Here is a 17,517-nt window from a genome sequence, read left to right on the forward strand (position 1 = left end):
ACAGAGGTTGTAACTACAAGTTACTGTAGCTTTTTGAAACAGTTGTGAAGTTAGTGTAGTGAATCACCTACTGAATGACTTAGATGATCCATCTAGTTCAGGGGTGGGCAATTAATTTTCACCGGGGGCCGCATAAGCAACCCGAGCACTGCTGGAGGGCCACACGACAATATTTCAACTAAATTTTGCTCAATATTATTTTTGATATACCGTAAGATAAATAATAATGATGATAATAATAATAATAATTAATAATAATAATAATAATTTAATTTAACCTAACTTAACTTTATACAAAAGCAGATTGCTTTTGATGGTCACTTTATCCTGCATTATCCAACATTTTTCCCCATCAGATTTGGACAACCATCTGTTGTTAAAAATAGTTTTTAATCATATTTATTTTATATTGTTTTTTATATTGGTTTTATATGTAATTGTTTTTTCTTTTTATTCAGTCATTGGTGGAGCTAAGGATAATATTTGAATATTGTTTGTAATATTGTTGTGCAGCACTTTGGAAACATTTTGTTGTTTAAATGTGCTATATAAATAAAGTGGATTGGATTGTCACACCTGCCAGCTTGTCCCAACACGCATTTACCTCTGTGAGCAAGTCATTACCTGTGCTTGTCTCTTTAATTGACTGCATCAGAGCTCTCATCCAAAGTTAGCGAAAAACAGTCCAAGTCTCCGGGCATTATCAGCGCAACAAAGTCCAATAAGCACTCCTTAATAAACTCTCCGTCAGAAAACGCCTTACTTTTTCTGGCGCTTTTGTGAGAAATGACGAAACTTGTCCTGACGGCTGCATCTCTGGGGCTGTGAAATATGGCACAAAGTCCTTGTTGGGTTTGCAGTTTTACCATCAACGCATCAGCCTCCCTTGCGCGCGCTTCATCAGACACATTCCGGTATTTTCCCTCGTGTTTCTTCGTGTAGTGGCGATTAAAATGATATTTAAACACAGCAAGCTGTGTACCACACATTAAGCACACGGCTTTACCATTAATTTATGTCAAGAAATACTTGGCAGTCCATCTCTTGTTGGAAACACGCCATTCCTCATCAACTTTTCATTTTTTAGCGTCTCATCACTTGTCTCTATGCACCTTCACTCACAGGTTCCCTCCGGACATACGGCATAAATAACACATTTCAAAATAAAAGCAGCACAGTTGTATTGCGCGCACGACATAGATGTTTTTTAAACTTTATTTTGTAATTAGTAATTGCGCCGTTCAATTCACTCACAATCGCACACGCGCATACGTCCACACGGAAGTAATACAAATAACGCTTTTCAAAACAAAAGCAGCACCGTTGTATTGCACACTCGACATAGATACTTTTTAAAATTTATTTTGTAATTTATGATTGGCCTCACGCGGGCCGGACAGGGATGCGCAAAGGGCCGGATGCGGCCCGCGGGCCGTACAATGCCCAGGTCTGATCTAGTTACATTACAGCAGTGCTTCTCAATTACCGTATTTTCCGCACTATAAAGCACACCTAAACACCTCCAATTTTGTCAAAAGCTGACAGTGCGCCTTATATATGGACCAATATTGAGCCTCCAACAGGTAAAAGTTTCAATCAATCGCAACTACGGTAAGCAGCCGCCGACTTCATTTTCCCCCCGACACTTGTGATTTAGGGCTATATAAATAAACATTGATTGATTGATTGATGGTCTTAAGTTTCCCCCGTAGAAGAAGCGCGCGGTGCATGCTGGGATATATGACTGCGCGAGGCGTGCCGTTTCATTTCCATTTGTTTGTTTATGTAAAGACCCCAAAATGGCTCCAATTAAGAGACACGCTTACGACGCAGAGTTTAAACTTAAGACGATCAGTCACGCAGTAGAACACGGGAATAGAGCAGCAGCGGGCATGGATGCCGTATCCGCCCAACTGTTTAATTCGGACACTGAAGAAGAAGAATTGGAGGGATTCGTGGATGAGGAATAACTTCATAAAGTGAGCTTTACATGTTTATTTTGTGTGTTGTGTTGTGTGACATTAACGTTTGAGCAACGTTAAGCCAACTAAACAACAGCCGCACGCATCCTTGCTACCAAGGATGCGTGCGGCTGTGCCTGGAAGCATCCACTGCGGTCGTTCTGACCAAATAAACCATAATACTAGGTCTGAATATAATTTGTAAACATACTCCAGCTTATAAACTTACAATATAACATGCTTTTATTCCATCAAAACATAATATTGCGGCTGTATTTGATGCAATCCACTGTGTGAATTCATGCAGAGAGTTAGCAGACACTCTAACACGCACCCGACAGGCCAATAAACAAATAAACAAAACAACTAATAAACCAACTTATTACCCTCATTTTGCCAGAAACTGTATTAGGTTTGGACCAACAACTACAGAGAAATTTTGACTTTTGTGTGAAGTATGTCAAGTGTGGTGTATTTGTAATGTCTGTATGTACCACTCATGATGTGTTACTCTTCTTTTAACATGCCAAGTGAAGAAGTGTACTTTTGTACTTATCTCCCCATATTTCTACACATATAACTCAGATATGTAACACTAGTGAGCAGTAAAGAATATGAAGTCATTTATGGTACACAACATATTTTACTTAAAGGCCTACTGAAAGCCACTACTAGCGACCACGCAGTCTGATAGTTTATACATCAATGATGAAATCTTAACATTGCAACACATGCCAATACGGCCAGGTTAGATTAGTCCATCCATCCATCCATCTATCCATCCATCTTCTTCCGCTTATCTGAGGTCGGGTCGCGGGGGCAGCAGCTTAAGCAGGGAAGCCCAGACTTCCCTCTCCCCAGCCACTTGGTCCAGCTTCTCCCGGGGGATCCCGAGGCGTTCCCAGGCCAGCTGGGAGACATAGTCTTCCCAACGTGTCCTGGGTCTTCCCCGTGGCCTCCTACCGGTCGGAAGTGCCCTAAACACCTCCCTAGGGAGGCGTTCGGGTGGCATCCTGACCAGATGCCCGAACCACCTCATCTGGCTCCTCTCCATGTGGAGGAGCAGCGGCTTTACTTTGAGCTCCCCCCGGATGACAGAGCTTCTCACCCTATCTCTAAGGGAGAGACCCGCCACCCGGCGGAGGAAACTCATTTGGGCCGCTTGTACCCGGGATCTTGTTAGATTAGTAAAGTGCAATTTTAGATTTCCCGGGAAATATTCTGCTGAAAACATCTCGGTATGATGACGTTTGCGCGTGACGTCACGGATTGTGCGGAAGTATTGGGACAGCATTGTGGCCAGCTATTAAGTCGTCTGTTTTCATGGCAAAATTCCACAGTATTCTGGACATCTATGTTGGTGAATCTGTTGCAATTTGTTTAATGAACAATGAAGACCGCAAAGAAGAAAGCTGTAGGTGGGATCGGTGTATTAGCGGCTGGCTGCAGCAACACAACCAGGAGGACTTTGAGTTGGATACGCGCTACCGTGAGTACGCAGCTGCGGCTTCCAAACATTTGATGGCTTGCCCGTCCGTGCGTGCCGCTATGTGCATGTCATGTACGTAACTTTGGGGAAATATATGTGCTGTATGAACTTTACGGAGGTGAACAGTACTTTGGGCTGTGGGATTGAGTGTGTTGTGCGGGTGTTTGAGTTGTATTGGTGGGTTATATGGACGGGAGGGGGGAGGTGTTTGTTATGTGGCATATTAAATATAAGCCTGGTTGTGTTGTGGCTAATAGAGTATATATATGTCTTGTGTTTATTTACTGTTGTAGTCATTCCCAGCTGAATATCAGGTCACCCCCGCCTCTCACAGCATCTTCCCTATCTGAATCGCTTCCACTGCCCTCTATTCCTTCACTCTCACTTTCCTCATCCACGAATGTTTCATCCTCGCTCAAATTAATGGGGTAATCGTCGCTTTCTCGGTCCGAATCGCTCTCGCTGCTGGTGGCCATGATTGTAAACAATGTGCAGATGTGAGGAGCTCCACAACCTGTGACGTCACGCTACTTCCGCTACAGGCAAGGCTTTTTTATCAGCGACCAAAAGTTGCCAACTTTATCGTCGATGTTCTCTACTAAATCCTTTCAGCAAAAATATGGCAATATTGCGAAATGATCAAGTATGACACATAGAATGGATCTGCTATCCCCGTTTAAATTAGAACATGTCATTTCAGTAGGCCTCTAAGTCACATGACAGGACGTGGTGGTTGGCAAGCAGGGAGTTTCAGGGTCTTACCTCCTCCCATAGAGTTGAGAAGAAAAAAGGACTGCAGACAGTCACATTGTTCTGCTGCTTTTCTCAGCTTGTCCACTATCTTGTCTCTGTAGGTTGACCCATACGTCATGTGTCCAACGGCCCTGATAGGAACAAAAGAGTAGATACGTTGTCGATAGTAATACATTGTTTCTGCATTTTGGAAACGTGCATTAAAGAGAAATGATGCCCAGGGCCGCATTAATGCACAGGCTTATCCGGGCTGAAGCCCAAAGGCCCCCACCCAATTAGGAGCCCCCGATTGAAGGCGCAAGCAATGATTGGTGTTCATCGCTGTCAATCAAAGCTGCTTTGGACATTTTCATGAACGGAATTATTTAAAAAATGAATGATATTGTTGCAATGTTGCTGTTCCGGTGAGTGAAGTCATGATTATTTTTTGTTTTTGTCAAGCTATCAATTGTTTCAGTCAACCTCTGCCTAGTGATGTCCCGATACCAATACTTTGGTACTGGTACCAAAATGTATTTTGATACTTTGATACTTTTCTAAATAAAGGGCACCACAAAAAATGTCATTATTGTCTCTATTGTAACAAAAAATGTTAGTGTACATGAAACAAATGTTTATTATTGTCATTTAGTCCTTCAATAAAATGTTGAACATACTAGACAACTTGTCTTTTAGTAGTAAGTAAACAAACAAAGACTCCTAATTAGTCTATGCGGTAACATATTGTGTCATTTATACACCTATTATTTTTCCTACATTATGAGGGACAAACTGTAAAAATGCATTATTAATCTACTTGTTCATTTACTGTTAATATCTGCTTATTTTCTCTTTTAACATGTTCTATCTACACTTCTGTTCAAATGTAATAATCACTTATTCTTCTCTTCTTTGATACTTGACATATTCAAAGTCCTCATGTGTCCAGAGTTTATAAACATAATATGATTTTTTTTTAAACGATAAAAGGTTTTGTGATGCTAAAAAATATCGATGACTTTAACAAAAAAAAAGTAGTATCGACTAGATACGCCCCTGTACTTGGTATCATTACAGTGGATGTCAGGTGTAGATCCACCCATGGCATTTGTTTACATTGTGACGGTGGTGAGCTATTGTATCCTCCTACGCTGTGTAGTGAAGCATGTTTAGCTATTCCTCTTCCTCCAGTGATAATAATACTTGTAAGAAACTTACTTTATTTGTCGCCATGGAGACCAGGATTAGTGATTTAGAAGTAGCTAAAACACTGTGGATGGATGTTAGCCATGTGTTAAAGCATCTCTTCCTGAGGGTGTTTCAGCGTTATAACTTCACCTTTATCTTGACTTTTTACACCAAAATTCTCCCTTTTCTGTCTACACACTGTGTCTGCTTGTAAGTACTCTGTGTGTGTGCGCTGCCCAACATGCTCCTCTGCTTTTCTGTCTACACACTGTGTCTGCTTGTAAGTACTCTGTGTGTGTGCGCTGCCCAACATGCTCCTCTGCTTTTCTGTCTACACACTGTGTCTGCTTGTAAGTACTCTGTGTGTGTGCGCTGCCCAACATGCTCCTCTGCTTTTCTGTCTACACACTGTGTCTGCTTGTAAGTACTCTGTGTGTGTGCGCTGCCCAACATGCTCCTCTGCTCCTAAAACCAGCAATGTCACGACGTGACAACGCGCCATCATGCCCGTTAAAAAAAAGGGGTGTGGGTAACCGCTACTTTTTGAAGGCAATATAGTAGCGAATATGATTCATTAGTATGGCGGTACTATAGTAGTATTGGTATACCGTACAACCCTACCTTGGTTTACCAGAACATCCTTGAAACCAGTCCTGTAGTGCCACTGTTGTCATTAACACCAAGGATGGCTGAATGTTAGTTAAAGTGCCAATGTTAGTGACGTGAGCAGATGTGCGGAGGCTTTGAGGCGTATGTGGAGTAGTGCAGGGAGTGTTTCCACGGAGCGTGTATCAAAGCCTCGCTGCACGTAACCGCTTCATATTTTGCCAGGAGATTCAACAACACATACACCACCGAAGCGTCATTGAAAGTGTGGGCTTGTGAGAGTTGCATTCAGTTTAGACTATTGATAGACAATACAAAGTGCCTTATTGCAGGTAAACTTGCCAAGCAAATATTAACATTGCTGTATGTATACTTTTGACCCTCACATTTTCAGTAGATCCATAATAAATTCATAAAAGAAGCAAACTTCATGAATGTTTTTTGTGAGCAACAAGTATGTGCTCCAATCACTACATCACAAAAAAATAAGAGTTGTAGAAATGATTGGAAAGTCAAGACAGCCATGACATGATGTTCTTTACACGTGTATGTACACTACCGTTCAAAAGTTTGGGGTCACCCAAACAATTTAGTGGAATAGCCTTCATTTCTAAGAACAAGAATAGACTGTCGAGTTTCAGATGAAAGTTCTCTTTTTCTGGCCATTTTGAGCGTTTAATTGAGCCCACAAATGTGATGCTCCAGAAAGTCAATCTGCTCAAAGGAAGGTCAGTTTTGTAGCTTCTGTAACGAGCTAAAGTGTTTTCAGATGTGTGAACATGATTGCACAAGGGTTTTCTAATCATCAATTAGCCTTCTGAGCCAATGAGCAAACACATTGTACCATTAGAACACTGGAGTGATAGTTGCTGGAAATGGGCCTCTATACACTTATGTAGATATTGCACCAAAAAGCAGACATTTGCAGCTAGAATAGTCATTTACCACATTAGCAATGTATAGAGTGTATTTCTTTCAAGTTAAGACTAGTTTAACGTTATCTTCATTGAAAAGTACAGTGCTTTTCCTTCAAAAATAAGGACATTTACATGTGACCCCAAACTTTTGAACGCTAGTGTACACTTTTGACCACCACTGTTGTATTGTTGCATTTGGAACAATTGTATTGTTGATAATAGAGGTAAATTATTGTTATTATTCATGATCAATAGTGCTATTTCTATTGGTATTTGTATTGCTCCATTTGTAGTGTAATAATGTTCATTGTCATTTCTGTGTTAGTAATATTTACTAACTGCTTCTTTGCTATCACTTTTACCATCATGTTTGTACATACCCTATTTGCTGATGTTGTTCTGTTGTTGTCTCTTTGTCTTATCCCCCTCTTGTCCCTCGCAATTCCCCCCCCCCCCCCCCACACCCCCTCGGTCTTCCTTTTTTTCCTCTTTCTATCCCCTCCTGCACCAAATGATAATATAAATACATTTAATAAAGTCAAATACAAATATAAGAGAAGTATCCCACACTTCTCTTGTGTGAAGTAAATGTGAACAGCCAATATATATCATCTACATCTACTATATGATTTGTCCGAGTAGCTGGACAGGACAACATTTAAAAAAAATGTAAAAAATGATGGACGTCGACAAATTTATTGAGTTCATTTTCATTTACTGTTTGATGAATTGGTTTATTGACTATGGGCCCAGGCCTCGCTACTGTAGAGCCTATCCCAGCTGCAGTCTCCTATTAGCCTAACATGGATGTTTTGTAATGTGTGAGGAATCTGGAATAGCCGAAGAAATATGTAGAAATATGCAAACTCCATTTGGTTGTTGCTTGTTTACAGAATAAAATTGGGTGTCTCACCAGTTGTTGCCTGCACCTGACACATCTGTGAGAAGCTGAGTGCTGTGGAACACATCTCTCAAAGGGCCCTGAAGGATCTCACTGACCACACCTTCCTCCATGTCCACCAGCACTGCCTGCAAGTATCATATAATACACAATATTGGGCATTTGTCTTTATGCATCGTTTATGACGTGGCTAACACAGTAATTCTTAAATAATGGGTGAGGACTACACTTCAGTTTTCATGTTGGAACCATCCACAAACCTGCAGCTAGGTGCTCAATCTAGTCAACACTTGCCTGTTCTACACAGAGCTGCTCCCTTGATGGAATGTCCACTTTTCATGTACTCCAGTGTTTATGCCCACAGGAATCAATAAGGGAATCTTTAACAAAACTGGCAAATGATTACCAGGAATCCAAACCCCAGAAATCGATTCTCAACAAGAACTAGTGATGCCATCCTCTGGCCCCCTGCCTGCGAGAGGCAATGATGAGAAATATAGCAGATTAGTCTCGCTTAACAAGTGGCTGACTAGTTTCTGTAGACAACAGGGACTAACGTTTATTGATAATTGGCCTTCTTTCTGGGGCAAACCGGGCTTGCTGAGGAGGGACGGCCTTCACCCTAACCAGGAAGACGCCATCATCCTGCCTAGGAACATAGATTATTGTTTGAGTCACACTTGACTAACTACACTAGAGCAAGCCCGGTCACAGGCAATTACATAGTCTGTTAGTCCGGGTGAGGAGTCAGTTAAGCTAAAACTAACCAGCGCCAGGCTGGAAAATTCCAGCACACATAGCATTTTTCCTAGAATAATACATAACCCACATCATGTTTTTCTCTAGTGACTGTGCCAGAGGTGGACATGCATACTACTGAGGCGGCAAATTATGACGCGTTCAATGTATCGCAGCACCAAGCAAACAATCTCAAGATCTTCACAATATCAATTCCTAGATGTGATCAAAATTATTTAAAGGGCACTACGCGAAATAAATGTAATGTTATTAATATCTGCACTACAAATACCATTAACAAAAATGTCTCAAAACAGCGGAGAAAATGCAAAAGAGTAACCATACAACATTTGTGACGACGCAGGGGTCTCACACTCCTGGTGCACAGGACAATAGCCAACTTAAAAGGGGTCTCACACTCCTGGTGCACAGGACAATAGCTAACTTAACAGGGGTCTCACACTCCTGGTGCACAGGACAATAGCTAACTTAACAGGGGTCTCACACTCCTGGTGCACAGGTCAATAGCTAACTTAACAGGGGTCTCACACTCCTGGTGCACAGGTCAATAGCTAACTTAACAAATATGTGCACTGCTTCTCAAACTGTTTTCAATAAGTGTCACCTCGGAAAACACCTGGCTCTCCAAGCACCGCCATAATGACCAAATCTAAACTACAGTAGTGAAGGAGGCCTAAGCACATAGTGTAGGAGGTCTAAGTATGAATTACAAACAAAGCAGAGGTTTTATTTAACAAGTATATTTAATATTTTTGGCCACCGTGACATTACACAAACATCATCAACAATGATACTCCATTACACGGTACATATTCACACTTCTCTGGCGTACCACTAGATGGAGACCACGTACCAGCAGTCGCAGAGCCAGAGTATGGCCACCTGCTTTTCAGAGTTGGTTCAACATGGCGCACTGTAGTCAAGTGACTAATCAGAGAAGAGTATGGCCAGACAATCTCCTAAATGATTGTTCAATAGCCCCCCACATGTTTACAGGGCGCCATGTTGGGGACCAACTCTGTTTACTCTCTTTGTAGTGGTATGTGTATCACAGTTGGATTTGCCTGAAGTAGAGACACTATTTTTTGATTTATATGAATATTATACGCATTTAAAATCTTTATAAGCACACTTATAAACATTTCCTATGCCCTTACAACACTTTCTAACTTTAATAGTATCCAATATTGCAACAAATATTACAGTATATTATCATACTTTCCAAACATGTTTTTGTCTAAATAAAAACACTTAACTTTACAGCAAACTACCCATCAAATTAATACAAATGACAATACATTTTACGTTGTTCTTTAAAGCATATTACTGTAAATTGAACAAAAACTACTACTGTTTTCTGCGTTGAAATTCTGTTGACTGAGCTGCCAGTTTTTGACTGTAAAATCTGTGGTTGCTGTTTTTAACGGTGTATTACTGTAAATGGAAAAACTGTACATTTGTTTTTAACGGTAGAAAAACTGGCAGCTAAGTTGCCAGAACAAAAAAAGAACTTGTACTGTTGAACAATATCATGTTGGAAAAACCTATGTCAATTTAATAGTACAATTGTGGCAACTAGGCAACCTCCCCAAAAACAGTGGTACTGTTTTTCCAGTTACGGTAAAATGTTGTAAAAAAAATCAAAATACGCAATATTTACTGTAAAATGTTGTCAATGTAAAGTTTTTACTGTAAAGTGGACAATCTGCTTAGAACAATTGATATAATTAATGATGAAATCCAGAGTCAAATTCCTACTTTATTCACTGTTACAAGTGGCCCTCTGATGGCAGCCACAACTGCCATGTGGCCCTCAGTGAACACCACTTTGACATCCCTGCTCTATGACATTTAAACATGGAACTTAAATGGGCACTCAAATGGCTACACTGTACTTGCAATGTACAGTACTGTAGTATAAGTCAGTGGCCTTTGCTGCCACTCTGAAAACAGCCCCAAAGAAAAAAAGTACAGTATCTTTTGAAGTTTTGGGAACCTACCCTAGCTTTCAGCAGTTGTATTCTTCCACCAGCAGCCAGATGTGTTCCATCACTGTTAATTGGGGGGAACAAGTGCATTAGTTGACATATGGCCAGCACATGAATACAGTAACACTAGCTGAATTAAAGCAAACATTACTACCTTGAGTCCACATTACGGAAAAATGTACCAACGGCGTCGTCATATAAGGCACTCTGAATAAGAGAGTAAATATATATCACATCATTTTTGTATAGATCAAGGGTGATGGGTCAAATGCAGAGAATAATTTGGCCACACCCAGTGTGTGTGTGACAATCATTGCTACTTGAACTTGAACTTAAATACATTGATGTTTGTGGTCGAAACGTGAAAAAAGTTCACGGATAATGAATACTTTTTAAAGCCACTCTAAGTCTATTTAATGATTCAGTCATCAACCACAATATTTTTTGAAGTGGAAATATAGTTCATGTGTGGTATCAGATACAGCAATTAAGTAAGTATTTGAATAAAGTCCCCCCATTAATATTTCATCACTAAACAGTGAAGCTGGTGACTTAATGAGTTTACTCAACAACCTGAAAAGTCCATTTTAATATGTACAAATTCACTTACCTTGTTGAACTGGGCATACTCTCGCAAAGCAAGATCCCAAAACCGACAACCAATCTGGTTTCCACACTGTCCAACTATGAAGCAGAGAAAAATGTCACTCACCTTGTCACTCACATCAAATACATCATATCTCCACCACTAATGTAGATTCAAATCATCATAGGTCCCCCTTTAGTGCAAAAAAAGTGGTCACAGGGCATTTTTACCAGTGTGTTACATGGCCTTTCCTTTTAACAACACTCAGTAAAGGTTTGGGAAGTGAGGAGACACATTTTTGAAGTGGAATTATTTCCCATTCTTGCTTGATGTACAGCTCAAGTTGTTCAACAGTCTCCCTTCTCATATTTTAGCTGCCACACATTTTCAATGTCTGGACTACAGGCAGGCCAGTCTAGTACCTGCACTCTTTTAGTATGAAGCCACACTGTTGTAACACCTGGCTTGGCATTGTCTTGCTGAAATAAGCAGGGGCGTCCATGACAACGTTGCTTGGATGGCAACATATGTTGCTCCAAAAGCTGTATGTACCTTTCAGCATTAATGGTGCCTTCACAGATGTGTAAGTTACCCATGTCTTGACCACTAATACACCCCCATACCATCACACATGCTGCCTTTTACACTTTCACCCTAGAACATGTCTTGACCACTAATACACCCCCATACCATCACACATGCTGCCTTTTACACTTTCACCCTAGAACATGTCTTGACCACTAATACACCCCCATACCATCACACATGCTGCCTTTTACCCTTTCACCCTAGAACAGTCCGGGTGGTTCTTTTCCTCTTTGGTCCGGAGGACACGACGTCCACAGTTTCCAAAAACAATTTGAAATGTGGACTCGTCAGACCACAGAAGACTTTTCCACTTTGCATCAGTCCATCTTAGATGAGCTCGGGCCCAGCGAAGCGTTTCTGGGTGTTGTTGATAAATGGCTTTGGCTTTGCATAGTAGAGTTTTAACTTGCACTTACAGATGTAGCGACCAACTGTAGTTACTGACAGTGGGTTTCTGAAGTGTTCCTGGGCCCATGTGGTGATATCCTTTACACACTGATGTGGCTTTTTGATGCAGTAGCGCCTGAGGGATCCAAGGTGGGTAATATCATGGCTTACCTGCAGTGATTTCTCCACATTCTCTGAACCTTTTGATGATATTACGGAGCGTAGATGGTGAAATCCCTAAATTCCTTGTTGAGAAATGTTGTTCTTCAACAATTTGCTCAGGCATTTGTTGACAAAGTGGTGACCCTCGCCCCATCCTTGTTTGTGAATGACTGAGCATTTCATGGAAGCTGCTTTTATACCCAATCATGGCACCCACCTGTTCCCAATTAGCCTGTTCACCTGTGGGATGTTCCAAATAAGTGTATTGATGAGCATTCCTCAACTGTCTCACTCTTTTTTGCCACTTGTGCCAGCTTTTTTGAAACATGTTGCAGCCATCAAATTTTAAATGAGCTAATATTTGCAAAAAAGACCAAAGTTTCTCAGTGTGAACATGAAATATCTTGTCTTTGCAGTCTATTCAATTGAATATAAGTTGAAAAGGATTTGTTGTATTCTCTTTTTATTTACCTTTTACACAACCTGACAACTTCACTACTTTTGGGCTTTGTATAACTTAAGGCAAACAAATCCCGGTTTCATGATATAATGCTATGGTATTATGATTATAGCTGTAACAATATTATTACAAATGTCAATTGAAATAAAAGAGAAAAATAAACGTTAAACTAGGACTGTCAAGATTTTTTGACCAAAAAATTCTATTTTGGTCCAAAAAATGTTTTCCCTACTTTTTAAAGAAAGCAATGAATACAAATGACAAGAGATAATTCCAAACAAGTTTCCCTTTAATTTGATGAATGTGAAGTGAAGTGAAGTGAAGTGAATTACATTTATATAGCGCTTTTTCTCAAATGACTCAAAGCGCTTTACATTGTGAAACCCAATATCTAAGTTACATTTAAACCAGTGTGGGTGGCACTGGGAGCAGGTGGGTAAAGTGTCTTGCCCAAGGACACAACGGCAGTGACTAGGATGGCGGAAGCGGGGATCGAACCTGCAACCCTCAAGTTGCTGGCACGGCCGCTCTACCAACCGAGCTATACCGCCCCGAATCATTAGTAGTGCACTGAATCTTACTCTTATCTTACTTTAGCTATGTAATAATTCACTTCACTACTCTTAGCAATATTCTTCTTAATTTTTTTTATAAAGTTTGGTCTTATTAGAACAGATATAAATTGGACTTTGTATAAAAAAAAAAAATCCAAAATCTAATTCAATATTGGCAAAAAGGTTGTTATTTTATTACAATGGTCCATTGAAAACTCACCTTGGACAACAACCGACTGCGTCATGGCAATTCCCAATGTTACTTGGATGTTGAAAGTCATGTGGAATCCATTTTTATTTCTGCGACGTGTTCTGGGTTTCTTCAGAAGCAAGGAGTCCGACTTTGGTCACTGATATGCCTGGACGCATCATCTGTGTGGCAGACACAGGCAGAGAGAAGATGAACTTATCAAAGACATCAAGGAACTGGACAAATACTGAGGATGACGTCATCTCCACTACAAAATAAAAGACAACTCATAAAGACTTTTACCAGCTGTTTTGGACTTGTGAAAGCACTCCATCACTATGGCAGGCATCTGTGGCTTCATCCTGGACAATATTCATGACACATTTGTGCTTTGTTTTAAAGATGTGCTATTTGGATTTACACTCTATGAAAAAAAATGTGAAAAGGAATTTGACCTTTGCAACCTCATTATACTATTGGCTAAGTTTTATATTCACAAATGTCAGTTTCTCAATACCCGACCTGTTTTCTGTGCCTTTAAAAAATAATTAGTACTCTACATTAAAACACTCTCTACCTCTAACAAGCAAAAAGCTGTGAAAACGATGATGCTGTGTTCCAAATTTAAAATTATTTACTGAAATTGAGTGAGCCTATGGCTTTGCACTTTGTTTATATATAGACTTAGACTTAGACAAACTTTAATGATCCACAAGGGAAATTGTTCAACACAGTAGCTCAGTTACAATGATGGAAAGTGTAAGGATGGAAAGGACAATGCAGGTATAAATAGACTAAATATAACGATATAACATATATACGAATGTATACATATGTGTACAGTATATTATATATACAGATATATTATATTATGTCTAGAGATGTCCGATAATATCGGTCTGCCGATAAATGCGTTAAAATGTAATATCGGAAATTATCGGTATCGTTTTTTTAATTATCAGTATCGTGTTTTTTTTTGTTTTGTTTTTTTAATTAAATCCACATAAAAAACACAAGATACACTTACAATTAGTGCACCAAGCCAAAAAACCTCCCTCCCCCATTTACACTCATTCACACAAAAGGGTTGTTTCTTTCTGTTATTAATATTCTGCTTCCTACATTATATATCAATATATATCAATACAGTCTGCAAAGGATACAGTCCGTAAGCACACATAATTGTGCGTGCTGCTGGTCCACTAATAGTACTAACCTTTAACAGTTCATTTTACAAATTTTCATTAATTACTAGTTTCTATGTAACTGTTTTTATATTGTTTTACTTTCTTTTTTATTCAAGAAAATGTTTTTAATTTATTTATCTTATTTTATTTGATTCATTTTTTTAAAAAGTACCTTATCTTCACCATACCTGGTTGTCCAAATTAGGCATAATAATGTGTTAATTCCACGACTGTATATAGCGGTTGATATCGGTATCGGTTGATATCGGTATTGGTAATTAAAGAGTTGGACAATATCGGCATATAGGATATCGGCAAAAAGCCATTATCGGACATCCCTAATTATGTCTATAACATATATACAATATATAACAATTACCATGTACAATATTACAGTATATGTCACAGCAGCAGCATAAAATAGAGAGTAGATCCAGCAGAAAATAGAAAATAGACTTTAAAAACAAAGAGAAGTAGCTAACATGTCAGGTGTCAGGTAATAGGCAGATATCATCTATTGCTGTATGGCGAGTGATTATACAGCTGGATGGAGTGTGGAATGAAGGACTTCTTGAATCTTGAATATTTTGCATTGTATTTTAGTTACTTTGAATTTACAACCCCCTGGCGCAGTTTTGTACTTACTTTGATTATTACTTCTCAACTGTTTGTAAATGTTGAAAATTATAAATAAAGGTTTATAAAATTTAAAAAAATAAAAATAATAATAATAGCATAATCACTGTTACACAATTTAATTACTTTACAATCATTAATGATTCTAATTATTATCATCTTATTATGCAAAAGCAATCATTGCCTTTTATATAAAGTTCATTTCAAATAAAAAAAACAACAAAAAACTCATAGACTTGGACTCCCTGCCGCAGATTTTTACTGTTTTTGTACTTATCTTACTTATTATTATTTCTCAATTGTTTGTAAATGTTGAAGTTTATAAATAAAGGTTTATAAAATAAAATTAAAAAATTAAAAAAATAAAATAAAAAAACTCATAAAGATTTGGTCCATGTGAAGCCAGGACAACTACAACAATAACAGATTGTGCCAAATTCTACAATATTAATAAGTAACATTACAGGGACACATATTACACACAATGCGTGTAACAATGTGTGTCACAATGTGTGTCACAGTGTGTCTAACAATGTGTGTAACAATGTGTGTCACAATGTGTGTCACAGTGTGTAACAATGTGTGTAACGTGTGTAACAATGTGTGTCACAACGTGTGTAACAATGTGTGTCACAATGTTTGTAACAATGTGTGTCACAGTGTGTGTAACAATGTGTGTAACAATGTGTGTCACAGTGTGTGTCACAATGTGTGTAACAGTGTGTCACAATACGTGTAACAATGTGTGTAACAATGTGTGTAACAACGTGTGTAACAATGTGTGTCACAATGTGTGTCACAACGTGTGTAACAATGTGTGTAACAAAGTGTGTAACAATGTGTGTAACAACGTGTGTAACAATGTGTGTCACAATGCGTGTCACAGTGTGTCACAATGTGTGTAACGTGTGTAACAATGTGTGTCACAATGTATGTAACAATATGTGTAACGTGTGTAACAATGTGTGTAACAACGTGTGTAACAACGTGTGTAACAATGTGTGTCACAACGTGTGTAACAATGTGTGTAACAACGTGTGTAACAACGTGTGTAACAATGTGTGTCACAATGTGTGTCACAGTGTGTCACAATGTGTGTAACAACGTGTGTAACAATGTGTGTCACAATGTATGTAACAATATGTGTAACGTGTGTGACAATGTGTGTAACAACGTGTGTAACAATGTGTGTCACAACGTGTGTCACAATGTGTGTAGTTATTAGCCTCAACCGCAGTGAACCCAAGCTAATGCTAACAGACTAACGCTAAATCTAATGTGTTTGTGTAGTGACATGTACTCTTTATGTTACACTGTGGACTAAAGTCGGACTTTTCATGTCAAATTCGGTACACTTTTTTGAAATAACATCGTTTAGTATCTATACTGATTTGTCTGTTATTTACTTCCACCTTAGTATCATAAATATGTCTGTTTCACAACGTAGAAATATACCGTAGCTTGATTTGTATGAACTATTCTCTACGGGAACCTTTAGTTCCAGCAACCTAAAGTCTCTCAGCTTTAATAGTAACTTTACATGATTTAAATCAACTTACAGGAGCGAAAACTGCAACTTACCTCCAACGGTCATAACAGAAGCACGTGGAACTGGGGACGCCTTCGCGCTGTGAGGTCATCACGCATGATGACGTCATCACGTCCAAGAGGACGCAGACCAAACCCACGTAAGAACGTATACGAAGAAGAAGAAGATATAATTAAAGATTTATAAAATTCCAAAAAATAAAAATAAAAACATTTTTAAATAATAAGAAGAAAAAGAAGCAGCAATGAACCTTAAAGTAATTTTTCGAAAGGAAGTGATATAAAGCAAGATTGTGAATGAAAGTAGAGCGAAATATGACACATGCAGATATAAAGAGGAAAATGTAACTGTGACAGCAACCAAGCGGACACGACACAAGAGTCAGCAATTACAGCAACCAAGTACAGATACAATTGTCATATTTGTAGCATACATCGTCAACTGTGCAGAACAGACAAAAAACAAGACAGAACGAATAAAAATAATCGTTAAAGCGGCATCGAAGGTCTTCGACAAAAAATATGTGTCATGTTAAAAAGTGCAGGCGGTGCTGACAGATGACGTCACCACAAGGGGGAAATGGAGTGATTGCTTGATGGTTTTTTTTTTGGTTTTTTTAAATTTATCTCCTTAATTGATGTGCATTTTTGATCAATAGACAATTAAACTTTAGCAAC

General features: G+C 39.0%; 1 protein-coding gene across 3 annotated transcripts in view; it reads right to left on the bottom strand.

Annotated features, from left to right (window-relative positions):
- The window catches only part of tube1 (tubulin, epsilon 1), a 37,650-nt gene extending 20,667 nt beyond the window's left edge, over positions 1 to 16,983 (bottom strand). Inside the window, exons 1-8 of one of the 3 annotated variants that reach the window (XM_062034056.1) lie at positions 16,873 to 16,927; positions 13,772 to 13,830; positions 13,499 to 13,650; positions 11,152 to 11,225; positions 10,696 to 10,748; positions 10,554 to 10,605; positions 7,807 to 7,922; positions 4,213 to 4,334 (exon numbers count right to left, since the gene is read on the bottom strand). In XM_062034056.1, coding sequence (XP_061890040.1) covers positions 4,213 to 4,334; positions 7,807 to 7,922; positions 10,554 to 10,605; positions 10,696 to 10,748; positions 11,152 to 11,225; positions 13,499 to 13,559 — 478 coding nt within the window. In that variant the 5' untranslated portion in view covers positions 13,560 to 13,650; positions 13,772 to 13,830; positions 16,873 to 16,927. Of the gene's footprint in view, positions 1 to 4,212; positions 4,335 to 7,806; positions 7,923 to 10,553; positions 10,606 to 10,695; positions 10,749 to 11,151; positions 11,226 to 13,498; positions 13,651 to 13,771; positions 13,831 to 16,872 lie in introns of all 3 variants that reach the window. The other 2 variants (XM_062034054.1, XM_062034055.1) reach the window with 2 other exon arrangements.
- Positions 16,984 to 17,517: the final 534 nt, after the last annotated feature.

The sequence above is a fragment of the Entelurus aequoreus genome, linkage group LG23, assembly GCF_033978785.1.
Source record: "Entelurus aequoreus isolate RoL-2023_Sb linkage group LG23, RoL_Eaeq_v1.1, whole genome shotgun sequence".
In the NCBI taxonomy this organism is placed as follows: Eukaryota; Metazoa; Chordata; class Actinopteri; order Syngnathiformes; family Syngnathidae; genus Entelurus; species Entelurus aequoreus.